This window comes from Mirounga angustirostris, unplaced genomic scaffold (assembly GCF_029215605.1).
Source record: "Mirounga angustirostris isolate CCGP_5_RB_7025 unplaced genomic scaffold, mMirAng1.0.hap1 SCAF_4, whole genome shotgun sequence".
Taxonomy (NCBI): Eukaryota; Metazoa; Chordata; class Mammalia; order Carnivora; family Phocidae; genus Mirounga; species Mirounga angustirostris.
Window position 1 is genome coordinate 140,228,017 of NW_026991712.1, and position 22,701 is coordinate 140,250,717.

General features: G+C 38.3%; 1 protein-coding gene across 8 annotated transcripts in view; it reads right to left on the reverse strand.

The window, feature by feature from the left end:
* The window catches only part of PATJ (PATJ crumbs cell polarity complex component), a 352,466-nt gene that overhangs the window by 135,852 nt on the left and 193,913 nt on the right, over positions 1 to 22,701 (reverse strand). For all 8 annotated transcript variants that reach the window (XM_045897546.3, XM_045897547.3, XM_045897545.3 and 5 more), the window contains one exon: positions 12,213 to 12,409. In XM_045897546.3, the coding sequence (XP_045753502.2) occupies positions 12,213 to 12,409 (197 nt within the window). The remainder of the gene's footprint in view (positions 1 to 12,212; positions 12,410 to 22,701) is intronic.

Here is a 22,701-nt window from a genome sequence, read left to right on the forward strand (position 1 = left end):
GCTAATATATATCATAAATGAGCCTTTAGCTGAGAAATCATCCTGTTCTCCTGCCCTCATTTTTCTAGGCACAGCCCCTACGTTATGTCAATCCCATTCACTTGGTATTTAAAAGAGATGTATGGAGACAGAGACTCAAGTTGAAGAGCAGGAAGTATTACGGACCATGTAAGGATCTCTCCTCCTTTGCCTTTTGTGGATTTCAGGACACATTCAATGCTAAATGGTTAACAAAATTGCTAGTTCCATCACTGAGTACGCTATTTTATTTCATGCAATTGGTGTGTAATCTGAACTGAATAGCAAATGGTTGTATATTCTACAATAAGTCTGCTGGTACTTCTGTCAATGTCCTCCGATGACAGGAGCAAAAATTCACATCTAACTCCTAATAAGATTCGTTACATACTGACTAGTTAAAAGCACACCTAGGCACCACCTTCAGAGATTCTCATCTACTAGGATGGGGTATAGTGTTGTTATTTAGGTGAACCTGTCCTATGATTCTGATACACAAACTTGGTTGAGAGCAACTTACACAAGCTGATGAGATCTGTCTGGTAAAATTTATGAGAAAGGATTTACAGCTTTTATGTTCCCTAGAACAGAGATCAGGAATTCCTTAGGCTAAGTCACATGCTGAAGTTTGAAAGCAAAAATTTAGATCCCAGAATCACAGAACATTAAGTCTGAAAGATTTCTAAAGATATTATTGACTTCTCTCCCATTTTACAGTTAAGAGATGACAAGAGGGATTAAGGGATTTATCTGAGAAAAATAGTTAATTAAAAATGCATCTGGTATCACAAGCTATCTCTCTTACAACAAAACAGTACATTTTTAACAAATAATAACTAGTATTCTTGTTTTTCCATTCTGTCATCTTTACCTCTGAATTTCAGGTCAATTACCTAAAGTTACGGAGCATTTAAAAAGAATCTATACAAAGAAGAAATATCTGATCTAAATATGGATTTTTATTTAGGGTAATAACAAAAACAATGTCATGATCTTATGCCAAAACAGTTGGGCTAGGTTTTTTAAATGTCTGTGGAAGTATATTGAATAAAATACATGGGCAAAAGAATGAAATGAGGGAAATGCACATCTGTATCAAGGACTTATTTAAGTAGTTCAATGTAGCTGGATCATATAATGGTGAAGCAGTCACAGAAGCTGGAAAGGCAGGTCAAAGTTATCTTTTGAAAGACTTTGAATATTATGATAAGGAGTTTTGACTATCCCATTAGTGAGTATCCTTCTTTGTTATACTTAAATTTCATTTTAAAACAAAATAAATAAAATCTTTTAAAAGGGGGGTGCATCTGGGTAGCTCAGTCAGTTAAGAGTCTGACTCTTGATTTCGGCTCAGGTCATGATCTCAGGATCATGAGACTGAGCCCTGCGCTGGGCTCTCCATTCAGCTCAGAGTCTGCCTGAGATTCAGGATTCTCTCCCTCTCTCTGCATACCACCCCCGCCCCCTGCTCGCCTGCAAGGGATTGCTCTCTCTAAATGAATAAAAGCTTAAAAAAAAACAAAAACAAAAACAAACAAACAAAACACCAAAAAACCCACATAGACAACCTAAATAGGTGCCGAAAAAGCACCTGACAAAATACAATGTCAAATTGTGATTTAAAAGGAAAAGTCTCGTATCAAATCAGAAATGGAATTTCCTCCACTTGATAAAGGGCACGTATGAAAAACCTACATATAGCTAAGGTCTTATTTAATCATCCAACACCAACTGGCTTCTCTGAGATTGGGGACAAAAAAAAAAAAAAAAAAAAGAGACAGAGAGAGGAAAATGAAGGAAGGAAGGAAGGAAGGAGGATAAAGGTCAGAAACATTGTAAAACTCCCTATACACAGATCAAATGATCAATTACCTCTAGAGAATGCTAAGGAATCAACAAAAAACTACTAGAACTAGAACTAGTAGGTTAGTTTAGCATGATTATAGGCTACAAGGTCAACATGCAACTACATGAAAATCAATTGTATTTGTATGTACTAGGAACAAATAATGAAAAGATAAAAATCCCACTTATAAAAGCACTGAATAGAAAATACACAGGAATACACTTAACTGAAAATGGAAAAGTTCTACACTGGAAATTATGAAACATTTCAGAAAAATAATTAAATGGAGAGATATTGCATTCATAATTTGGAAGACTCAGTATTGTCAAGATGTCTAGCCTCCCTAAATTAAACTACAGATTCAATACAAGTTCGATCAAAATCCCAGAAGCCTTTAAAAAACAAATAGAAATTTACAAGTTGGCTCTATGATTCAAAGGACCTAGAATAGCCAAAACAGTTTTCAAAAATAAGAACAAAACGAGGATGTAGCGCTGCCTGAATTCAAGACTTGCTAGAAAGATGTGGTAATCAAGACAGTGTGGTGATGATAGGCAGATGAATAGAAGAGGACTGAGAGTCCATAAACAGACACAGCTATATGTTAATTTCATTTTTTGACAAAGGTCCAAATGAAGTCAATGAGGGAAAAAAAGTCTTTTGAACAAATGGTGCTGGATCAACTAGGAATTCACATGGAAAAAAACCCATCAACCCTTACCTCACAGCACACACAAAAATTAATTCAAGATGGATCATAGAACTAAATATAAAAGCTAAAACTATGAAGTTTTTAGAAGAAAATATAGGATAATATTATTGTAATTATTGGAGGTAAGCAAAGATTCTTAGCTAGGACAGTAACTATAAAAGAAAACATGAATAAATAATGATTTCATCAAAACTAAGAACTTCTATACATAAAAAGATATATTACAAAAATAGACAAGCCACAGAAAGATCCTTATAAACCATATATCTGATAAAGAACTAGTATATCTATAAAGAACTTCTACATTCAATTTTATAAAAAGACAAACAACCTAATTAAAAATGGGGAAAAGACTTAGACACTTTATAAAAGAATCCATCTGAAAGGCTGCTAAAGAAGAAAAATGCTCACTTCTCAGTCGTCAAGAAAATGTAAATGAAAGCCACAATGAGGAACCATTACAAACCCACCAGAGGAGTAAAGGTTGTGGAACAACCAGAATGCTCACGCACTGGCTGATGGGAATGTTTAATGGCCCAACTATCTGGGAAAAAGGGCTGGCAGATTCTTTCCAAGTTAAACACTTCAACGTTACCCTGTCCCACTAATTTACTATTAATATTTATCCAAGAAAAAGGAAAATATTTGTCCTCAAAAAGACCTGTCACACAAATGTTCCTAGCAACTTTATTCAAAACTCTGCAAAAAATCCAAAAGTCCATCCATAGGTAAAATGATAAAAAAAAAATTGTGGTAGGTATACAATGGAATATTATTCAGCAACAAAAAGGAACAAACTACTAATACATGCGACAGCATAGATGAATCACAGACATGCAAAGTGAAAGAAGCTGGACACAAAAGAGTACATACTATATGATCCCATATATGTGAAGTTCTGGAACAGGAAAAACTAATGAAAGGAAAAAAAAATCAATGCAGTATTTGCCTCCCACGATGGGAGAGGTTCCAATGGGAGAGTACGTGAGAAAAGTTTCCGGGGAGAGAGAAATGATAGATGTTTGGATTATTCAGGTGTATACAGTTGTCAAAGTTGTACAGAGAAGATCTGTGCATTTCATTTTTTGTCAATTTTGCCCCCCCCACCCCCCCGCTGACTACACAAATAATAATTGCGTAGGGATGGACACCTGGAGGTGTAGATGACACAGAAATGACCGAGTGTTGGGCACTGCTGAACCATGTGAGGGCTACACAGGATTTCATTACACCATTCTGCTTACTTTATAGATGCCAAAAAATATCCTTAATAAGAGTTTTGTTTTGTTTTTAAGATTTTATTTATTTGAGAGAGAGAGAGAGAGAGACAAAGAGCACAGGAGGGGGGAGCAGGAGAGGGAGAAGCAGACTCCCTGCTGAGCAGGTAGCCTGATGCGGGACTCGATCCCAGGACTCCAGGATCATGACCTGAGCCGAAGGCAGTCGCTTAACCAACTGAGCCACCCAGGCGCCCCTGTTTTTGTTTTTTTTTAAGGAGGAAAACCACATATGGGTATACTTCCTAGGTAAGATTTTCCTAACAGACTACCTTTTGATTTTTAACCCTTAAACTTCATAGGATCTACATATACTCTCAATAAAGTATTTTTCAGTAAATGTTTATATAGGAAAAATTTATATCTACACCCCCAATACAAAGTAAAACATTTTAAAGAAAATGCGTGAGGGAAACATCCCAAGCGTATTCCAAGTACAGAATCGCAGGGTGACATTTTGAACCACAGACTCAGTAGCAACAAGGAAGATGTGCAGTTTGGATGTTCGTGGAGCAAAGAGAAACTGTGTTACTGCACACAATGCAACTGCGTTAGCAATCATACTATTTGGCGATTCTGAAGTGACAGTAGACATGTCACATCCTAACACAATCATGTGTTACCTATAAGCAATTATTTTCATTGCATTTCAGTAACATTTTAGAAAATTGGGCGCCTGGGTGGCTCAGTCGTTAAGCGTCTGCCTTCGGCTCAGGTCATGATCCCACGGTCCTGGGATCGAGTCCCGCATCGGGCTCCCTGCTCGGCAGGAAGCCTGCTTCTCCCTCTCCCACTCCCCCTGCTTGTGTTCCTGCTCTCGCTATCTCTCTCTGTCAAATAAATAAATAAAATCTTTAAAAAAAAAAAAAATTTTAGAAAATTGGTGGGAGGGAGGACTGGGGTTGATGTGTAATGCATAAATTCTCCTGACTTAAAATAATGAGAAATAGGCTCATGGCTACTCTTTGGGGTGGCAACATCTGATTCTCACTTTGGGTTAGTAATTTTAGGCCTACCTCTTAAAAACTGTAATTAAAACACACGTATACAACCACATTTTTGATGAGTTTAAGCAGCTGTCTGATATTGTTAGTAAGTCAAACCTGGAATAAGAATTTCATTAACACTTTTCTTTCAGGCTTCACGCCTTAAGATTGCATAGTGACTGCAAGAGATTTCCATTGTGCAAAGGGAGCAAAATACAGATATAAGTGCTATGTTGAGATGACAGAAGGAAAACCTCGATAATCTAAGAGCTTATCTTGGGCACCTGGGTGGCTCGATGGTTAAACGTCTGCCTTCAGCTCAGGTCATGATTCCAGGGTCCTGGGATCGAGCCCCACGCTGGGCTCCCTGCTCATTGGGGAGCCTACTTCTCCCTCTGCTCTCCCCCACCCCTCTCTTGCTCTCTCAAATAAGTAAATAAAATCTTAAAAAAATAATAAAAGCATATCTTTCTCGACTGCATTTCAGTACGGTTATGATGGCAATGAGTAGGACTGGAAGGAAGTAGAGAAGAAACTGGAAAAAGCAGGGAACAGAGGCCTGGAAAACTACCCCAATATGTCACATAAATGCCAAGAAAAAACTGCAGGAAGGAGAGTCTTGCTAAAAACCAATTATTCTTTCCAAGTGGCAACTTTCTCCCCCAGCATACATTCCTATCCTTGCTTTTTATATTCTTTCCATGGTAATCTCTCTTCAATTATCCTCATTTTTACTTTCTGCTTCCATGGCACTTTGTCTTTCATGCACTTTATCTCTGATTTTAAGATAATGTGGCTCACTGTAGCAATCCCACATAAAGCTTTTGTAGAGTGATAATGAGGACTGCAATAATAAAAATTAAATGATTGTCATTCCTCCAAAAGATCAGTAAGAATACAGACTTCAAGCCTAAATATTTCAGCAGTATAAAGACAATGAAGTGTGACTAAATAATTCAAAACTCTTCCCCCAACAAGCCAGGGACAGAAACCCAAAATGGCAGCAATAGAGCTCTAGGACTTCATGGCAGGAAACACAGACAAGAATGAGGCCACCCAATATGAGCTAGGTTTTACGATGTACTTCCTGCAGACTGAAAATAAAACTTTAACTTTACAATGGTATCGAAGAGGAAAGCTCCTAAAATACGAAGTTCAGAGAAGTTCTCAAATTGGGCAAGAAAAATCTCAAAAAAGGATTATTTTTCTTCTTTGATTCTCGAGGGATAGCTATAATTTCACTGATTGCATTCTTCTTTTATTGAATTCAAAGTGTCATCCAATTAACAAGAGTAGCAAGGTATTGTATTGTGAGAAACTATCTCAGATATTTTGAACTATATCATATAGTACTATATCATATAGTATGATATATGATACTATATCATACAGTACTGTATGTACTATATAGTACCAGACTAACTGCATTAATTGAGATCTACCGAAACTACAAAATGATGAGAAATTTACTTGTTACTTTTTAAGTAAGCTCTATGCCCAACGTGGGGCTTGAGCTCACGACCCTGAGATTAAGAGTGGCACGCTTTACTGACTGAGCCAGCCAGTCACCCAGACCTACTACTTTTTAGAATCGTTATTAATCTAGAACGAAATAACTTAAGAACATAGCCTTTAGAGTCAGAAAAGGTAGTGTTTGTCGGTTGATTTTACCCCTTCACAGCTCAGTTTCCTTATCTGTAAAATGGGGATTAAAATAGCACCACTTCCATAGGTTTGTTGTAAAAGTCAGGAGAATGCACATAAACAATTTAGCACTGATTTGAAAACAGTAAGTATTCAGTGTAGGCTCAATTCCTAGTATGGCTTCCCTAGCCCCCAAATGTTTCCTTAATGAGTACATCTTTTTGTAACTCACATTGGATATCACACAATGGACGAGAGATGACTTAACAAGACACAGAGATAGCTATTGATTATATGCCAGAATAACCAGGGGGCTGCACTTTGAAGAAAGGAAAAATGTTACACAGACAGCAGAGACCCCATGACTGTTTTATGTGCGAGGCTGACCCCTCAGCCAGCACCACATTCTTCTGTTGACTTTCAGAGTTGTGAATTAGGCTGTCGACTATTTTTAGAGTCCCCAAATGGGGTCACTTTAGCTTTGCATATGGGAAGGTCAGATTTGGGATCTGCTAACAGTATTTATTTTTGTCAGGCTTAATCAACCAATTTTTAACAAGTGCCTTGAGACATAACAGACATATAATACATTACTTATTTAAAATGTTAAGTATGTTTTAACACTTATGAAACCATTGCCACAATAAAAAATCGAGTCGATCAATTTATTTTTGCACTTTTAGCTATTATAAAATACCTATCTCTTAATAAAACTAGGGAAAATCATTTTATTGCAATTTTGCCAATCCTTTAGTCTTCTTTCTGCTCCTCAAACTAGTGTTTCTATAATGGGATATTTTATTACCCGAGGACTCTTAGGGCATAATTATTGCATCAAGAAGCACACTTTATAAAATTACATCCATGTACGGTAATAATCTAAAAGAGCCAATCTAAGATGACAGATGCTTTTGACTGAAAATTAGAAAGAATCTTATCTATGGATGCACAAAAGCTAGTGACTTGTTTACTATTCTCCTGCGCTTCTAAATCACATTGAAGTCTTCTAAAAGATTTCAAGAATAATTCACTGGCAAGAAGCAGAGAGTGAAGAGTAGGTGCTGAGACTGGGTGGTATATAGAGCCCTGAGGTAGGAGCTTTGTCCTGACGCAGCTCCATGGATCTGGGCCAGTCATTGACGTTTTATGGCTTCAGGCTTTTTTTCTCTTCTTAAATAAACATAACGAGACAATAAGATCTGAGTTTACCTGTGGTTCTACGTCTTCATCCCTCTGCAAATACGGGAAGCCTTCGTGCTTTTTATTTGTAGTGATTCTTAAGTAAACATATTAGACACTTGGAAAATAACAACACTTAGGTTTGGCTATTCTGCAGGTGAATGTTTCAAAGGGGATGCGCGGCCTCCATCTTGCAGGGTGTGGGGGGCAGAGAGACTCAACTCTCTATGCTAGCCCCATCACTGGTACCAGCTCGTGCTGCCCCCAGCTGCTTCTGTAACCTGACAAATCACTCCAATTCCCCATGCAACGGTATCTACTCGCTCTTCCTGCACTTGCACCGTAGGGAAGATTATAAATAAATCCTACATTCATATGACAGCACCATGCCCAGACCTGTGTATTTTCTGGGACTAATTGCTCAGGGAAGGCCAATACTATGGTGCAAGTCTCATTCCAGTCTACATGGTAATTATATGCTAATGCCTTTTGAAATGAATTCAGAAGCCCCCACACCAGCATCGCAGTAAAGGGTAAGGAAGCTGAGATTTAATCACATTGTCTTCTGGGGGCTTAATTTAAGATTTCTTTTATACATGAACTGGGCCATCGATCGACAGAACTCGCTGGCTGCTCCAGCACCGTTAACAATGCAGTCCCACAGCAACAAAACTGCTGGTCAGGGGAGTGTGGAAAATCAGTCACGGCCAGGCTCTCGTGAGGAAGCAGAGGAAGCAGAGCTTCTGACGTCAAAGAAGCCACCGTGCATGTTCGACCCAGCTCTTTTCTACGTCCTATAAGTTAGCCTCCCCTTAGGCCTGAAAGTAAGTCCAATCCGTGATGAATAAAAGGAGGCTCAGAGCAGAGGAAGAACGTAACAATAGCAACAAAGCAGTCCTGAGAAATAATAGGAATAAATGGTGGATCTGTAAAAACAATCAAGACACGGATAACTTGACCTCATAGAGAAGCCACAAAAATAAATGGAGTGTGGGTGGGTAAGCAAATATACAAGATTTGCTCCAGCCCAGAAATCTAGTAAGTATAATCTAAAAGCCCCCTATATAAGCCTCCCACACAATGCAGTGTCCTTCTACAACCTAACGCACTGCAATATCCAAAGAACGGCTATTTTAACATGGGCTTTCCTGGTACTCATCATTAAATCAATTTCCTATTCTTGGTTCAAAAGGACACTGGATTTGATATCACGCGATACACAAATTCCTCACATATCAGAGAGGAATGATTAAAATTTTTTCTCAGCTATAAAAAGAAACAAGGGAAATGTTTCCCACACAAATTTTTTCCAAATTTGCCAAAACTTTGGAAAAAGCCAAAAGTCACATGAGAAGATGGGTTATAACTGCTTAAGAATCCAGTCCGTGCATTTTTCCGTTCTCTCAGTTTTCAAGATGCGACATGGAGCTATTGAGGAAGATGAAGGCTTCCCTTTGGGACTCACTTTAAGAGACAAGTGTAGTCATATAAACAACCTATAAAAACCCCAAACACACAAATCCAGATGAAAATATTATTTTACAAATAATATCAGCTGAAATGTATTACTTTGTGCCAGATACCATGGCAAAATTTGACCCATTTTCTCTCACTAGTTCCCAGAACACTTTCTAAAGTTAATGCTATACAATTACTAGACTGTAAGCTCTATGGGAACAGGTACCATGGATTTTGTTCACCAAAGTAAAATCAGCACCTTGTTTATACACTGCTTCCTACGTGACAGATGCATAGCAAGATAGTTGCTGAATAAGTAATTTTCATTACTTACGGCAACTGAGGGTTAGAGAAGATAAGTAACTAGCTAAAGATATGGAAGGTGAGAATGTATGCTGCAACATATATTTATCAATCTTTTTTTTTTTTTAGACAAGAGAATCAATAGGGAGTGGAGGAGGATCAACTTCTTGCCATGTTTGATCTTCTTGCTCTTTCCATCTCTGCAAGAAGATAAAGTTGCTGAATAGCAACAAAAGAGTCAGATTTGGAAAGTAAAAAAAAAACAGAGTAGGTGGGTGGCAAGATGTTAATATCCTTTTTCAGACAAGAGAGCTCTTCCAGCCTCTCACCTAGAAAACAGAGACCTAAATTTTCTGTCTAGGAGGGACGAAATGTGATCTAATCAACAGTCAACTATGTGCAGGGCACTGTGTTAATTAAGCCCCTTCTGAAATGCAGCTAATGACTGAAAGAACTGGGATAAGTTAAAGCAGCTCTTCCAAGTTCAGTGCTTGCTGCCCTGTACCCAGTGAGACTTCTGTGTATGGACTGTAACACATCCTCATTGCTCTGCAGCCCCCGCTCATTTGTTACCCACATCTAACACAATGTCAGGCAGAGAAATAAAATACCAGTGCTCCTGTTGGTCTAGATCTCACGTGCCATTATTCCATCTTGAGTCTTAGTAAGATAGAGAGAATAGAACTAGAATCTTCATGGTCTAAATTATAGCCTTTGGAACATTTTCATATACCGCACAATATAGGAAATCCATGTCTAGGTCCATATAACACAACACAGTAACTTCATACACATGATTTCCTAAAGACTAGAGCATCATAAATCAGATTCTCATGGATCTAAACAAATGGGGTTCGGCTGATGTACCACGGGGAACATGGTACACTTCAGTGGTTAGAGCATGAATCTTTAAGGCCCGCAAGCCTGGGTTCTTGCCAAAACTTAGTAACTTAGTTCTGTAATATTAGACAAGTGACTGATGCAGTTTTCTTTTCCATAAAATGGGGATAGTACGAGTACTTACCAGATAGGTCTCTTAAGAATACTGAATACAAACGTGGGAGCACGTAGGTAAAGTACCAGTTAAGCTCAGTAAATTAGTTTTCACTTTCACCTCGATGACCACCGCCATCACTTTAGTCTCATCACTGAAGAAGTCTCCAAGCATCAACCAAAGGAAATAAACTTGAAGTGATGAATTGTATTGGTTAATACGTACTGCTCCTTTGAGTTTTATGTATTTAATGATTATGCTGGTCACTGCTACTACCCAAGGTGGGTCCCTTTCATGATGCTGTATTACAAAAGAACAAGGAAGGTAATTCCAGAAGTGACTTCTTTGTGGAAATGGCTTTAAGATGGGGAGAAGGGCGCCTGGGTGGCTCAGTCGGTTAAGCATCTGCCTTCGGCTCAGGTCATGGTCCCAGGGTCCTGGGATTGGGCCCCGCATCGGGCTCCTTGCTCCTCCCTTTCCCACTCCCCCTGCTTGTGTTCCCTCTCTCACTTCACTGTGTCTCTCTCTGTCAAATAAAAATCTTTAAAAAAAAATTAAATAAAAAAGATGGGGAGAAACTACTGAGGCTTGGGAGAGAGGCATGATGCTAACGGTCTCGCAGTTGTGTCTGACCAGTTTGGGCTGTATTTATTATTAAGCAAATCAGATTATGGGAGACTGTGAATTCTATTCTGAGTCAAAGTCAGACAAGGAAATCATAAAATGCAAAATCAGAAACCCTCATTTTAAGTGGGCAGTCTGATACTCAATGCGCCTGTGATTTCTGGACCTTCATATGTCCAAGTGTTAGCACGTTTTATCCAAGAGGCTGCAGAGTGCTCCGGTTCACAAAAGCTAAGAAGCTGAACTGCCGGATACTGAATCCCAGCACCACTGTTTACTTCGCGATCCCACCAGTAAAAGAGGTGGCTGTACCCAACGCTGAGTACGCATCAGCTGCCGCGGCTGTGCTTCAGATTATTGTATTCTGCACTGTGCAGTACAATAACCTTTCCGTGTCTGTTTCCTTCCTCTATGCTGTGAGCTCTCTGAAAGAAGGGACTGGATGTATTCATCTTTCTTTCCGTGTCCAGTCCCAAGAGACACTCTAACGTTAGCTGAATGATGGACTCAAACAGCAAATAAACATCAAAGTGAGATCAACTCGGAACAGAAACCCTGACTTTAAGTTGAGGAAAGAAAGAATAAATAAGATTACTGATGACATCATCTAGCGAGTAATTAGCAAAGGACCAGCATCCCCTTAGCCTCTCTTACCTCTATCCTGTTCCTAAATAAGGAATCAATGTGGTCTTCACCCACATCACCAACTGCACAGATAGTAACCAAGCCTTATCACCCAGTTCACAAAGTTCTGTCGGTTCTAACACCTTCCCAAAAACTAAACAACAACAACAAAAACAAATGCCATATTTATGGTTTATTCTAAAGCTAAAGACAATTTTGATAAATACTAATAGTAGATTAGTACACAATTTAGTTTTAAACATTTTGGAATTTATGTTAAAAACAAATCCTATTCTTTTTAATAGGGTTTCATTAGATTTTAACTTAAGGATCCCTGAATTATTTTGCAAGATTAGGTCTTACTCAAGTAGCAAATAACGTTTGCAAGCGACAATATGATTTCTGTTCTTCCTTTGGAAAATGATTTTGAATAGTTGAAGAAGATATAATGTGTAACATTCTTCACCATCACCTCACTTTCCTGCGTACTATTCCCTTTCACCCCTTCACCTGACCAAAAGAGAAATTAAAAATCTATGTCCCTCACCTCCAACAGTTCATCTCCAATACGCATTCGCCCATCCGTGGCAGCAGGTCCTTCTGGGTTAATTCCCACCACAAATATGCTCAAGCGCGACCGGTCTTTATTACCAGCAAGGCTGAGTCCAAGTCCATTCTTATCCTTTTCAAGCTCAATAATGTGCAATTCTCCAGGTAGGTCTGCATATCTTTGCCTGATTTTTTCTATTGAAAAAAAGGGGGGGGTAAAAAAAATTTAAATAGAGCACTTAAATCCACATTACAAAGGCATCAGCATGTCCCCATTCTTACCATGATGGTCCTTTTTTTGAGAATGAAGTAGTTGAAGTCATTCATAGCCTTATGTATAGGTAGGTTACAGTTAATTATTCCATCTCCGCTTAAAAAGTTTAGTTTACCAATAAAACCTTCTCTGATTGTTCAGGTTCACATTGGCCCAGACTTTCTGTGCATTATTTTCTTACCTAAGACAGTCAACACAAAGTGGGAGAAACCCTGGCTTCCCTATCCCCTTCAAAAACAGAGGGGGGTGGGTGGGAAACAAAGAATATATACTGAGCATCAGCTGTGTGCCAAGAGAGTGTTTGGTCCTGGAGATGTCATGCTGAACAAAACAGGCATGGTCCCTATTCTCATGGACTTGCATTCCAGTAGGAAAAAAAAAAAATCAACAATTCTAAATAATTATATTTCTTTAAACTATACAAATGGTATAGAAGAATATTTTACGTTAAGTGAGTAAAACAAGGGGAATTAAGGATATTGGTTTAACTGTCAGATCTGAATTCAATACACAAATCAACCATTTACTCAATGTCCAATAATTAATACATTATTTTATTCTTTGGAATGCCATTTCTTCCTGTGTAAAATGGGCATGGTAACACCCACTTCATGGATGTTGAGAAAATGAAGTCAAAGTACACGTTAAAGGACTTAATAGCTAGCTCATGGCTTACAGGTATTCTATAAATCTTTTATTCAATCTTTTGTCTCTGCTTGCTACCTCTACTCTTTGGTCTAAATTATCTATTTTAGGATTTGGCTGGTTGTGCTTCACTTGTGTGGATTATGTGCACAAAATCACACTGGTAGATCAGTGCAGGGAATGATACTACTTTAATCATGTCTTGTCCCCCACAAAGCACTAGCTTAGGCCAGGTGTGTTTCTGGGGCTCAAAGCCTGACACCTTCCACTATGGTATGATGCAATCATCTTATCAGTTGAATAACCAGTTGGTAGATTTTGACTATCCTGGAACTCTACACTCAGGCTAATCCTTGACTTAGGTCCACTATCCTTATAGGGAACCCTGAAAATTCAAAGCTGAACTCAAATAATTAGTGTTAAGGGGGATGGGGAGGAAAACCACCTAGCCATCGCATCACTTTACCAGACCTAACAAATACTGCCTTAGGAGAGTAGGTACATTTTAAAATCATAAAAATACTTTAAAAGAATTAACCATATAAATGGCTGCTTATTTTAGAAAGAATAAATCTGTTTGCTTTACAATGATTTTGAAAAGAATCTTACTTTCATGGGTAAAGCTTATTATTAATAATAAAGAACACATTTAGCAAAGTACAGTAAGATACAGGTCTTGCAATGTAACAAAACTGCCTTCTATATAGGAAAAAAATAAAGTCATATTAACACTGAAGTAAATAAGCTCAAAGTGCTTTTTTTGGTCAACTACCAAGAACAAGACACTATGTGGGTATTTTAACAAATAAAGACTTATAAGACACACATTACAAGATGCTTACATAGCAACATAAGGGAAACAAACAAATACAATAAATATTAGACAACTACCATTACTTAAATAGAAGTTCCAATCACTATAGGGACTGGTCACTGAATAAATACTAAATTAATTGTATGAGCCGTAACTGCTTTTACAGTTTTAAGAACTGTTACTTCTAGAAGAGATTTCATAGAAGCAGCAGAATTTGCAAAGGTTTCAAACAAGGTATAGAACTTACTTATGAGAAGAATCCTATAGGTGGACTAGCAAGTGGAGAAGCATATACGGTGGTAGAATGAGGAGAAGAATGTGAGCACCCACTTGGCTGCCAATTGAAAATTCTTTGGGTTGGTGGGTGGGTGATAAGAAATCATAGTACAAGGTTTACAGAAATGCCAACTGGGGATTCTGCAGAAGTGCTCTGGGGTCCCCCAGAGAGGACATTCAGTGTAAGACTTCTTTTCCCAGATTCAACCAGACCACTGAACGCTTTCATCCACTTTGTTGGAGTTACAGGGTAAGAAAGTTAAGGAATGCCACTATGGCTAAGAAAACAAGCTAGAACAAAAATTTTAACACACCTCCCTCAGAAAATAATAAAACAGAGATTGTTTAAAAAAGATACTGAAGACTTTACCACCACCATAAGATCTCAAAGTAATAGATATAAGAGAACTCTGTATCAGACAGAAAATACACACATCTGCGGAAGCATGCACAGAACAATTACAGAAACAGACCATGTGTTGAGCCATAAAAGAATCTTCAACTACTCTTACAGAATCAGTATCATACAGGCTATGTCTTTGGACACAGTGCAATGAAACTATGAAAAACTATGAATTAACGACAAAAAATAACTTTAAAATTCCACGGTGTCTAGAAATACATTAATGTTAGTGAAAAGCCCAAGGTTTAAAAGGGAAATAATAAGGGAAATTAAGAAATACAGTACTAACAACTGAATAAAAATGATACTTAGATGTCAAACTTGAGGGATTCAACTAAAGCAGAACTTAGAAGGCTATTTACAATTTGGAATAATTTTTTCAGAAAACAAGAAAAAAGTTAAACAATAATAAGCATTATACCCAGGAGGTTAGAAAAAGAGCTACCTAGCAAATGCAAAGAAAAAAGAGAAAATAGTAAAATAAGGGCAAGTATTAATGAAAATAGAACCATCACCATCAATCAAAACCAAATAATCCACAGAACAAAAACACTACAATAAGGATCAATGAAGTTAATACCTAGTTATTTGAAAACATTAACAAGACAGACACTGCAAAAACTGATCAGGGAAAAAAACAGATGAGAGAAATAAATTCGTGAACTAGAAAAGGGGAAATAACCACAGACCTATAAAATAAGATTGTAAATAGCGTATTGATATGAAATGCTGGCACACCTTAAAATCTAGAGGACAGATAAATTTCTCAAAATTTAAAATGCCTTATTTAGTGTAAGAATAAATGTAAAACTGCAATAGACTAGTAAGTATTAAAGAAACTGAAATGGGGACGCCTGGGTGGCTCAGTTGTTAAGTGTCTGCCTTCGGCTCAGGTCATGGTCCCAGGGTCCTGGGATCGAGGCCTGCATCTGGCTCCCTGCTCTGCAGGAAGCCTGCTTCTCCCTCTTCTACTCCCCCTGCTTGTGTTCCCTCTCTCGCCGTGTCTCTGTCAAATAAATAAATAAAATCTTAAAAAACAAAACAACAACAAAAAATGAAATGATAGTCAAGGATAGTGCCTTTAAAAGAAGTAACAAACCCCCCACAGTTCTAGATATTTTTATATTTGAATTCTATCAGATTTCAAGTGTTAATGAATTTTATCCATGTAAGCTGTTCCAGAACATGGGGGGTGGGGGGGTATCCACTTCATATTTTGAGGCTGGTATAATCCTGATTCTCTTTCCAAAAATAGAGACAAATCAAGAAAAGAAAATTACAGTCTTATTTAACGTAGGGTCATAGATGTAAAATTATTTTTTAAATAATTTAATTGAGAGCATATTGAAAATGTTAACTTGATCTCTATGATATAGCCAGTATTTCACCATTTCTGACATAAGAAACAGCAATTTTATATGATTCAACCTAAGAATGTATTATGGACAAGGGCACATTCCAGGAATGCAAGGATAGTTAAATATCAGGAATTTTTTCAAGGAAATTATCACATTGATAAATTAAAGCAGAAAAGCTGGAAAATTATGCTAATAGATAGAGAAAAGCATTTGAGAAGGTACAATATCTGTTTATGATTTTTTTTTTTTAAACCCCAAACTGTTGGCAAACTAGAATAGAAGGTACTTTCTGGACTTAAACTGACAAAGAGAAAATACAACAGGAAAAAATAATTGCATATTTAAAACAAACAGGGAATTAATATATAGAGAAGCAGAAAAAGGTTAGCAACCTCAATAGAAATCTGTTCAAAAGACACAAAACTCAAGTCTCACAGACATATGAAGAAATGCTCAAGTTCATTAGTAATTATGGAAATGCAAATTACAGTGAGATACCAGTTTTCACTATTAGACTGGAAAATATCTGAAAGCTATATCATTAAGCCTTAGTGGAGATATGAGGAAGATGCCATAGGAATCCTTGTGCCTCCTTCTGGAGAGCAGGCTGACACGACTTAAGCATACACATATTCTACAAACCAGCAATTCTGCTCTTGGAAACATCCTAACAAATTCTTACACAGGTCTTAAGGGGATGTTCCTGGAGACAGCAGGGGAGTGTGGAGGTAATATGGGTATCCGTCACTGGGAGAGAGGATAGATGAAATGTGGTGGGTGGACATCACAGTGTCCCATCAGCAGGCAGAAGCAATTAATTGGAGGTAGTGACAGAGATTTTCAAACAGGGAGGAAAACAACAGGTCAATACCATTTATGTAATACCATTTATACAAACTAAGATTACCAGCAAAAATGGGTTTATTTGGGAATAACAGAGAATTGCAATCAGGGATGAGCAAGTAATGGCAAAAACCATAGGAATGGCATATCCCAGAATCAGAGACTTTTTAATTCAGGGAAAGCAAACTAAGAAACTATATAAAGTTATATTCTCTTATAGCAAACCCCCACCATCACCCTCAGATTCCGTTTTATAAATGAAAAAGACTGAAGAAATGAAGATCTTGTATAAGGTTATGAAGCTAATTGATAGCTAGAAACTAAAGTCTTCTAACATAAATTCTTTCTCTACCAAATCATGTTCAATTTCTCCAATAACATTTTAATTGTTTAAAAAGATTTTATTTACTTATTAGAGAGAAAGCGAGCACACGAGAGAGCATGAGCAGGGGGAGAGGCAGAGGCAGAGGGAGAAGCAGACTCCCCGCTGAGCAGGGAGCCCAAGCCAGGGCTCGATCCCAGGACCCCCAGATCATGACCTGAGCCGAAGACAGACGCCCAACCAACGGAACCACTCAGGTGCCCCATCCAGTAACATTTTTAAAGAGTAAGAATTAATTCAGATTTTCCCCTCAGTTAAAGAAACTATCTTTAGAATCCTCATAATATCTCCTTACATGAAAGAAACATCTTGTAGTTTGCCATGTCCCTCTACCTTTGGGAACACCTCCATTTGCACGTTAGTGGATTGGTCAGTGTTTGGGCCACATCTGCTGAGTCCAAGTGCTGTGCTTTCTTCTTCACACCACAACTATCTCTTAGACTGGTAGAATTTTAAATAATAAGAGGATCCCCCTAAAAGAGCTCAGACAATGGTTCCCAGGGCTAGTCTCCTTAGAATTGCAAGGCTGCCTACCTAAAAATCACCCTGAGATCCTATGAAACAGAATCATGACTGGGCTCTGCCAGCTGAGATTTGGAGCCAATGACACCGATTGAAGTTCAGTAATGGGGTAAGGTTCTCTTTATAACAAGGTCCTTAGACGATTCTCGGGGGCAGCTAGATCTGTAAATAACAGATTGATCTCCCATGCAATACAAACATTTTTTCTATAGTTATTGTGACAGTCAACCATAAAAAAATTCAGATACCAAAATTTAAGACAGCCTTTAAATACATCCTTCACAAAACTAATCGAATATGGAGAGTATCTCTGGCTCTACGATCATGCCTCAGGATTAAATAAGAAATGTTTTGACTATATAATAGGTTACTTTAGGATCTCAGCCTCAGCCTTTCTGCTTCTAGCTCCCACGCTCCCAAACGGCCTCCCTCCCTCTCCCATCACAGATGTTTTCTGCCATTTCCATGACTACTTGTTTCTACTCTGAAGCTGTAATAAAAGGTGAGCTAGATTTTCAAAAGGGAGGAGGAAAACAAAGTTAGTCTTTGCTGGGGCGGTGGGGGGAGGCAGAACTGAACCCTCATCTTTGAAAAACCAAGACACCTCATGCCAGCTTGTTAATTCAGAATCTGAGCAATTTGTAGTCCGGCTCCTCGGGCTGAGTCAGCACCGACTGCTCTGCAGTGTCAATGGGGGTGGGGGGGGGGCACGGGGGGGGAGGGGCTCTGCCGCAGGGGAACCCCACGACTGGGACTCGTTTCCAGGGTAACCGGTGGCTGAGCAAGGGGCACATCCCCAGTTGAGGAAGGGGATAAGTGGGAAGATGTGTAAAGAGAATGGTTTTCTTAAATCTTTTTTTCAGTTCCACAAAAAATACAGTTAAAGAGGTGGGGTAAAGAGTATTATTTTATTTGAAGCCATTGGGATTCTCCCCTGAAATTAAGAAAACAGAACCCACACTTTGTTTCTTGTACAGGTGCACACATACACACCCACATGAATTATGTTAAGTACCAGCCTTCAGCAACAAAATATTACAAGTGTTTACAATGATCCAGGATCTTACTAAGCCCAGTACTGGTATTTTTCTGGAAATATTTGTGATAAATAGCCACCCTTATACTGATTTTCATTGACTTTCACAATGTATTGGTCAAGTGGCAGTCATTCCTATCCCAAATAACCTAGATGCCCTTCCATTCTAAATACAAATCAGATTAGGATATCAGGAACCCACTTCTTTGGCACCAGGCTTTAACTTCTCTGAATGAACATCAGCCTAGAATAACGAGAGAGAGAGAGAACAGTCTTTTCTACTCAGCTGAACAGTCACGCTTGTTTTAAACATGGATTTTCTAGCCCCATGACAGTGTTATCTGAAGAAAGGAATCTCAAGTTGCTCATAATTCTGTATCAAAGCAACAATGCCTTTTCCTAGTCCAAGAAAGCCAGTAAGATTTCTCTAGTGTGATCTCAGGGTGTTTTCCTATCACAGGAAGCCAGGTGTTGCTAAGTAACAGAGCCTTTCTCCCAAGAAAGAAACTTAATTCAAGTCACTGCCCAGTATTTTAATAGAAAATGTTCAACACACCGGAATAATGACCTGATACAGTTCCAGAAACATTTAGTTATCTGGTCTGTTTTTAAATATCAAAGGATAATACAGAGAAAATATTTAAATACATTTTCTTTACATTAAATACAAGGATCTCACTTCTAAATAATCAGGTTATAATAAACATCGCTTAATCTAATTTTCTTATGCAGTTACGAACTTTTCTCTATGAGTTGGTGAGTACATGCAGATTTGAGAAGTAAAAACACATGAAAAAAATCATAACTAATCATAAAAAACAGCATATGAACTTCAGTAGTAAGGAACAAATCTCAAGCGAAAGTCCAGACCAAATAGAGCAAATAATGAAAATAAGTCAACGTAAAGAAACTATATCTTACATAACAACAAATAAACAAACTTCCCTCTTACATGTTGTAGATGCTTTGGCCAGTATGTAAATGTGATATTATATGGATCTATAAATAGAAATTAATAATTGAAACACACAAACATGAGAACTATGCTTAAGTATAATAATAATAGATATTGTTCTCAGTACTTCATTATTAACTCACTTAAACTTTATGAAAATTCCATGAGATGGGTATTACTTCCAACTTTACAGATGAGGAAACTAAGGCATAGATGGGATAGGTAATGCACAGTTGCACAACTAGTGAATGGTAAAGCCAGGATTCAAAACCAGGGAGTCCAGCTCTGGAGTCCATGATCTTAGGTGAATGCCAGGGCCAGAATTAAACAAAAAGTATTACTCACAGAATTCAGAAGAAAAACAGGTAAGTCAAATCATTTCATTCCTTTCATTCACAAAAATTCAATCCACATTAAATAGAAGAATGAAAAAAAAAATAAGCCATAAATCTAAAGTGAAGAAATTCAGGCAGTCAGTTAGAACAAGAATCAGGGGCGCCTGGGTGGCTCAGTCGGTTAAGTGTCTGCCTTCAGCTCAGGTCATGATCGCAGGGTCCTGGGATCGAGTCCTGCATTGGGCTCCCTGCTCGGCGGGGAGTCTGCTTCTCACTCCCCTTCTGTCCCTCCCCACTCTGGCTCTCTCTCTCTCAAATAAATCAATAAAATCTTTATTTATTTTTAAAGATTTTATTGATTCACTTGAGATAGAGCAAGAGTGAGAGAGAGAGAGAGAGCACAAGTAGGGGGAGTGGCAGGCAGAGGGAGAAGCAGGCTCCCCACTGAGCAGGGAGCCTGATGCGGGGCTCCATCCCAGGATCCTGGGATCATGACCTGAGCTGAAGGCAGACACTCAACCAACTGAGCCACCCAGGCACCGCTCAATAAAATCTTTAAACAGAAATTAGAACAAGAATCATTAAGACTATTTCCTAAGGAGATAATACAGAAAGAAAAAAAAAAAAGCTTCAATAGTGAAAATCTAAAATTTTCCCATTAGATGAATCAAAATCCAATCAAATCCATATGAATGAGCAAATTTTAAACACCAGACACTATATTAACTGAATTTTCACTGTTAGAACTATGCTGATCCCTTTATATATTTGGTATGGTATTGTGAAATATAATCTTCAATATGTCCATTTACAGTAAAATGGATAAACTGTGGCATATTCAAAAAATGGAACTTTATTCAGCAATGAAAACAAATAACTACTACTACCTGCAACATGTTTGGATATTAGAAGCATACTGTTGAGTGAAAGAAACCAACACTGCAAAGTGTATACACACTGATTCCGTTTCTTTCGAGTTCAAAAACATACAAACCTAATCTATGGTTTTAGAAGTCATGACAGTGTTGACATTTGGAGAGGGAAGGAAACCAGTCCAGAGCATCCATGAACAAGGATACCAAGGATCACTGATATTAATCACAAACTAACGGCAAAATTAGGAACAGAATCCACAAGTCCTCACTGATTAGTTTCACTATTCTAAATCCCAGATATTGGGGCGATTAGGCCCAGTCTAAACTGAAGTTAGAGGTGGGCCACTTCTACATCTCATTTTCATAAATCTCACCCCAATTCCTTCTTTATTTAAAAAAAAATTTTTTTTTAAGATTTTATTTATTTGACAGAGAGAGAGAGAGAACAGGAACACAAACAGGGGGAGTGGGAGAGGGAGAAGCAGGCTTCCCGCTGAGCAGGGAGCCCAACGCGGGGCTCGATCCCAGGACCCTGGGATCATGACCTGAGCCGAAGGCAGATGCTTAACGACTGAGCCACCCAGCTGCTCCTCCTTCTTTATTTCATGCCATGAGAAAACTACACACTCTGCCAAATCCCTCTGATAACGAGGGATGTGGGGTAAGGCAAACATTCAGTGGGGGACACACAACTGGAAAATAGTTTATCTACAAATACAAGCTCCTTGACCACCTTTGGGCTTAAAATAAGAAATGAAATTAGTACAGAGGCAAAGTTTATCTACCCTAATTAGAGAGGATGATCACATTTGCACCTATGCTCAAACATAAAGTCTCACACAAGCAGTCTTTTTTTTTTTTTTTTAAGATTTTATTTATTTATTTGAGAGAGAGAGAATGAGAGAGAACACATGAGAGGGGGAAGGGTCAGAGGGAGAAGCAGACTCCCTGCCGAGCAGGAAGCCCGATGTGGGACTCGATCCAGGGACTCCAGGATCATGACCTGAGCTGAAGGCAGTCGCTTAACCAACTGAGCCACCCAGGCGCCCTCACACAAGCAGTCTTGATGGATTATGTCCACAGAGGCTTTCTATAAGAGCACCATCACACCCAAACCAGTGTTTCCCAAAATGTGGTCCATAGATCACCTAAGGTAGTTCTGTAGAAAAAATCACCTGTCTTGGCTCCATGTCTTATCTACAAAATCTAAATTCTGGGATGCAGACAAGGAATCATTTTTTTTTTTAAATAAAGATCTCTAATTCACATTAAAAAAATATTAAAAACTTAAGAGAGCGGCGCCTGGGTGGCTCAGTTGTTAAGCGTCTGTCTGCCTTCGGCTCAGGTCATGGTCTCAGGGTCCTGGGATGGAGCCCCGCATGGGGCTCTCTGCTCAGCAGGAAGCCTGCTTCTCCCTCTCCCGCTCCCCCTGCTTGTGTTCCCTCTCTCGCTGTGTCTCTCTCTGTCAAATAAATAAAAATCTTAAAAAAAAAACAAAAAAAACCTTAAGAGAGATCCCCCTCCAAGCTCCAAATGCCATTGTGGACCTTCAAGATGACTAAAAACAAGGTATAAAAAATGATTTATCAATGACTCTAGATTTTTCCTAAGTCTTGAGAGAAACCAGGAAAAAAATTTTGATTTTGAAAACAGCACTGAGAAAAGCCAAATGCAATTTTAAAAACACTCTTTACAATCATTTGTCGTACATTTTAAGTATCAGGAGAACATAGGATATGGTTCTTTAATTACTATAAAAGCACCAAGTC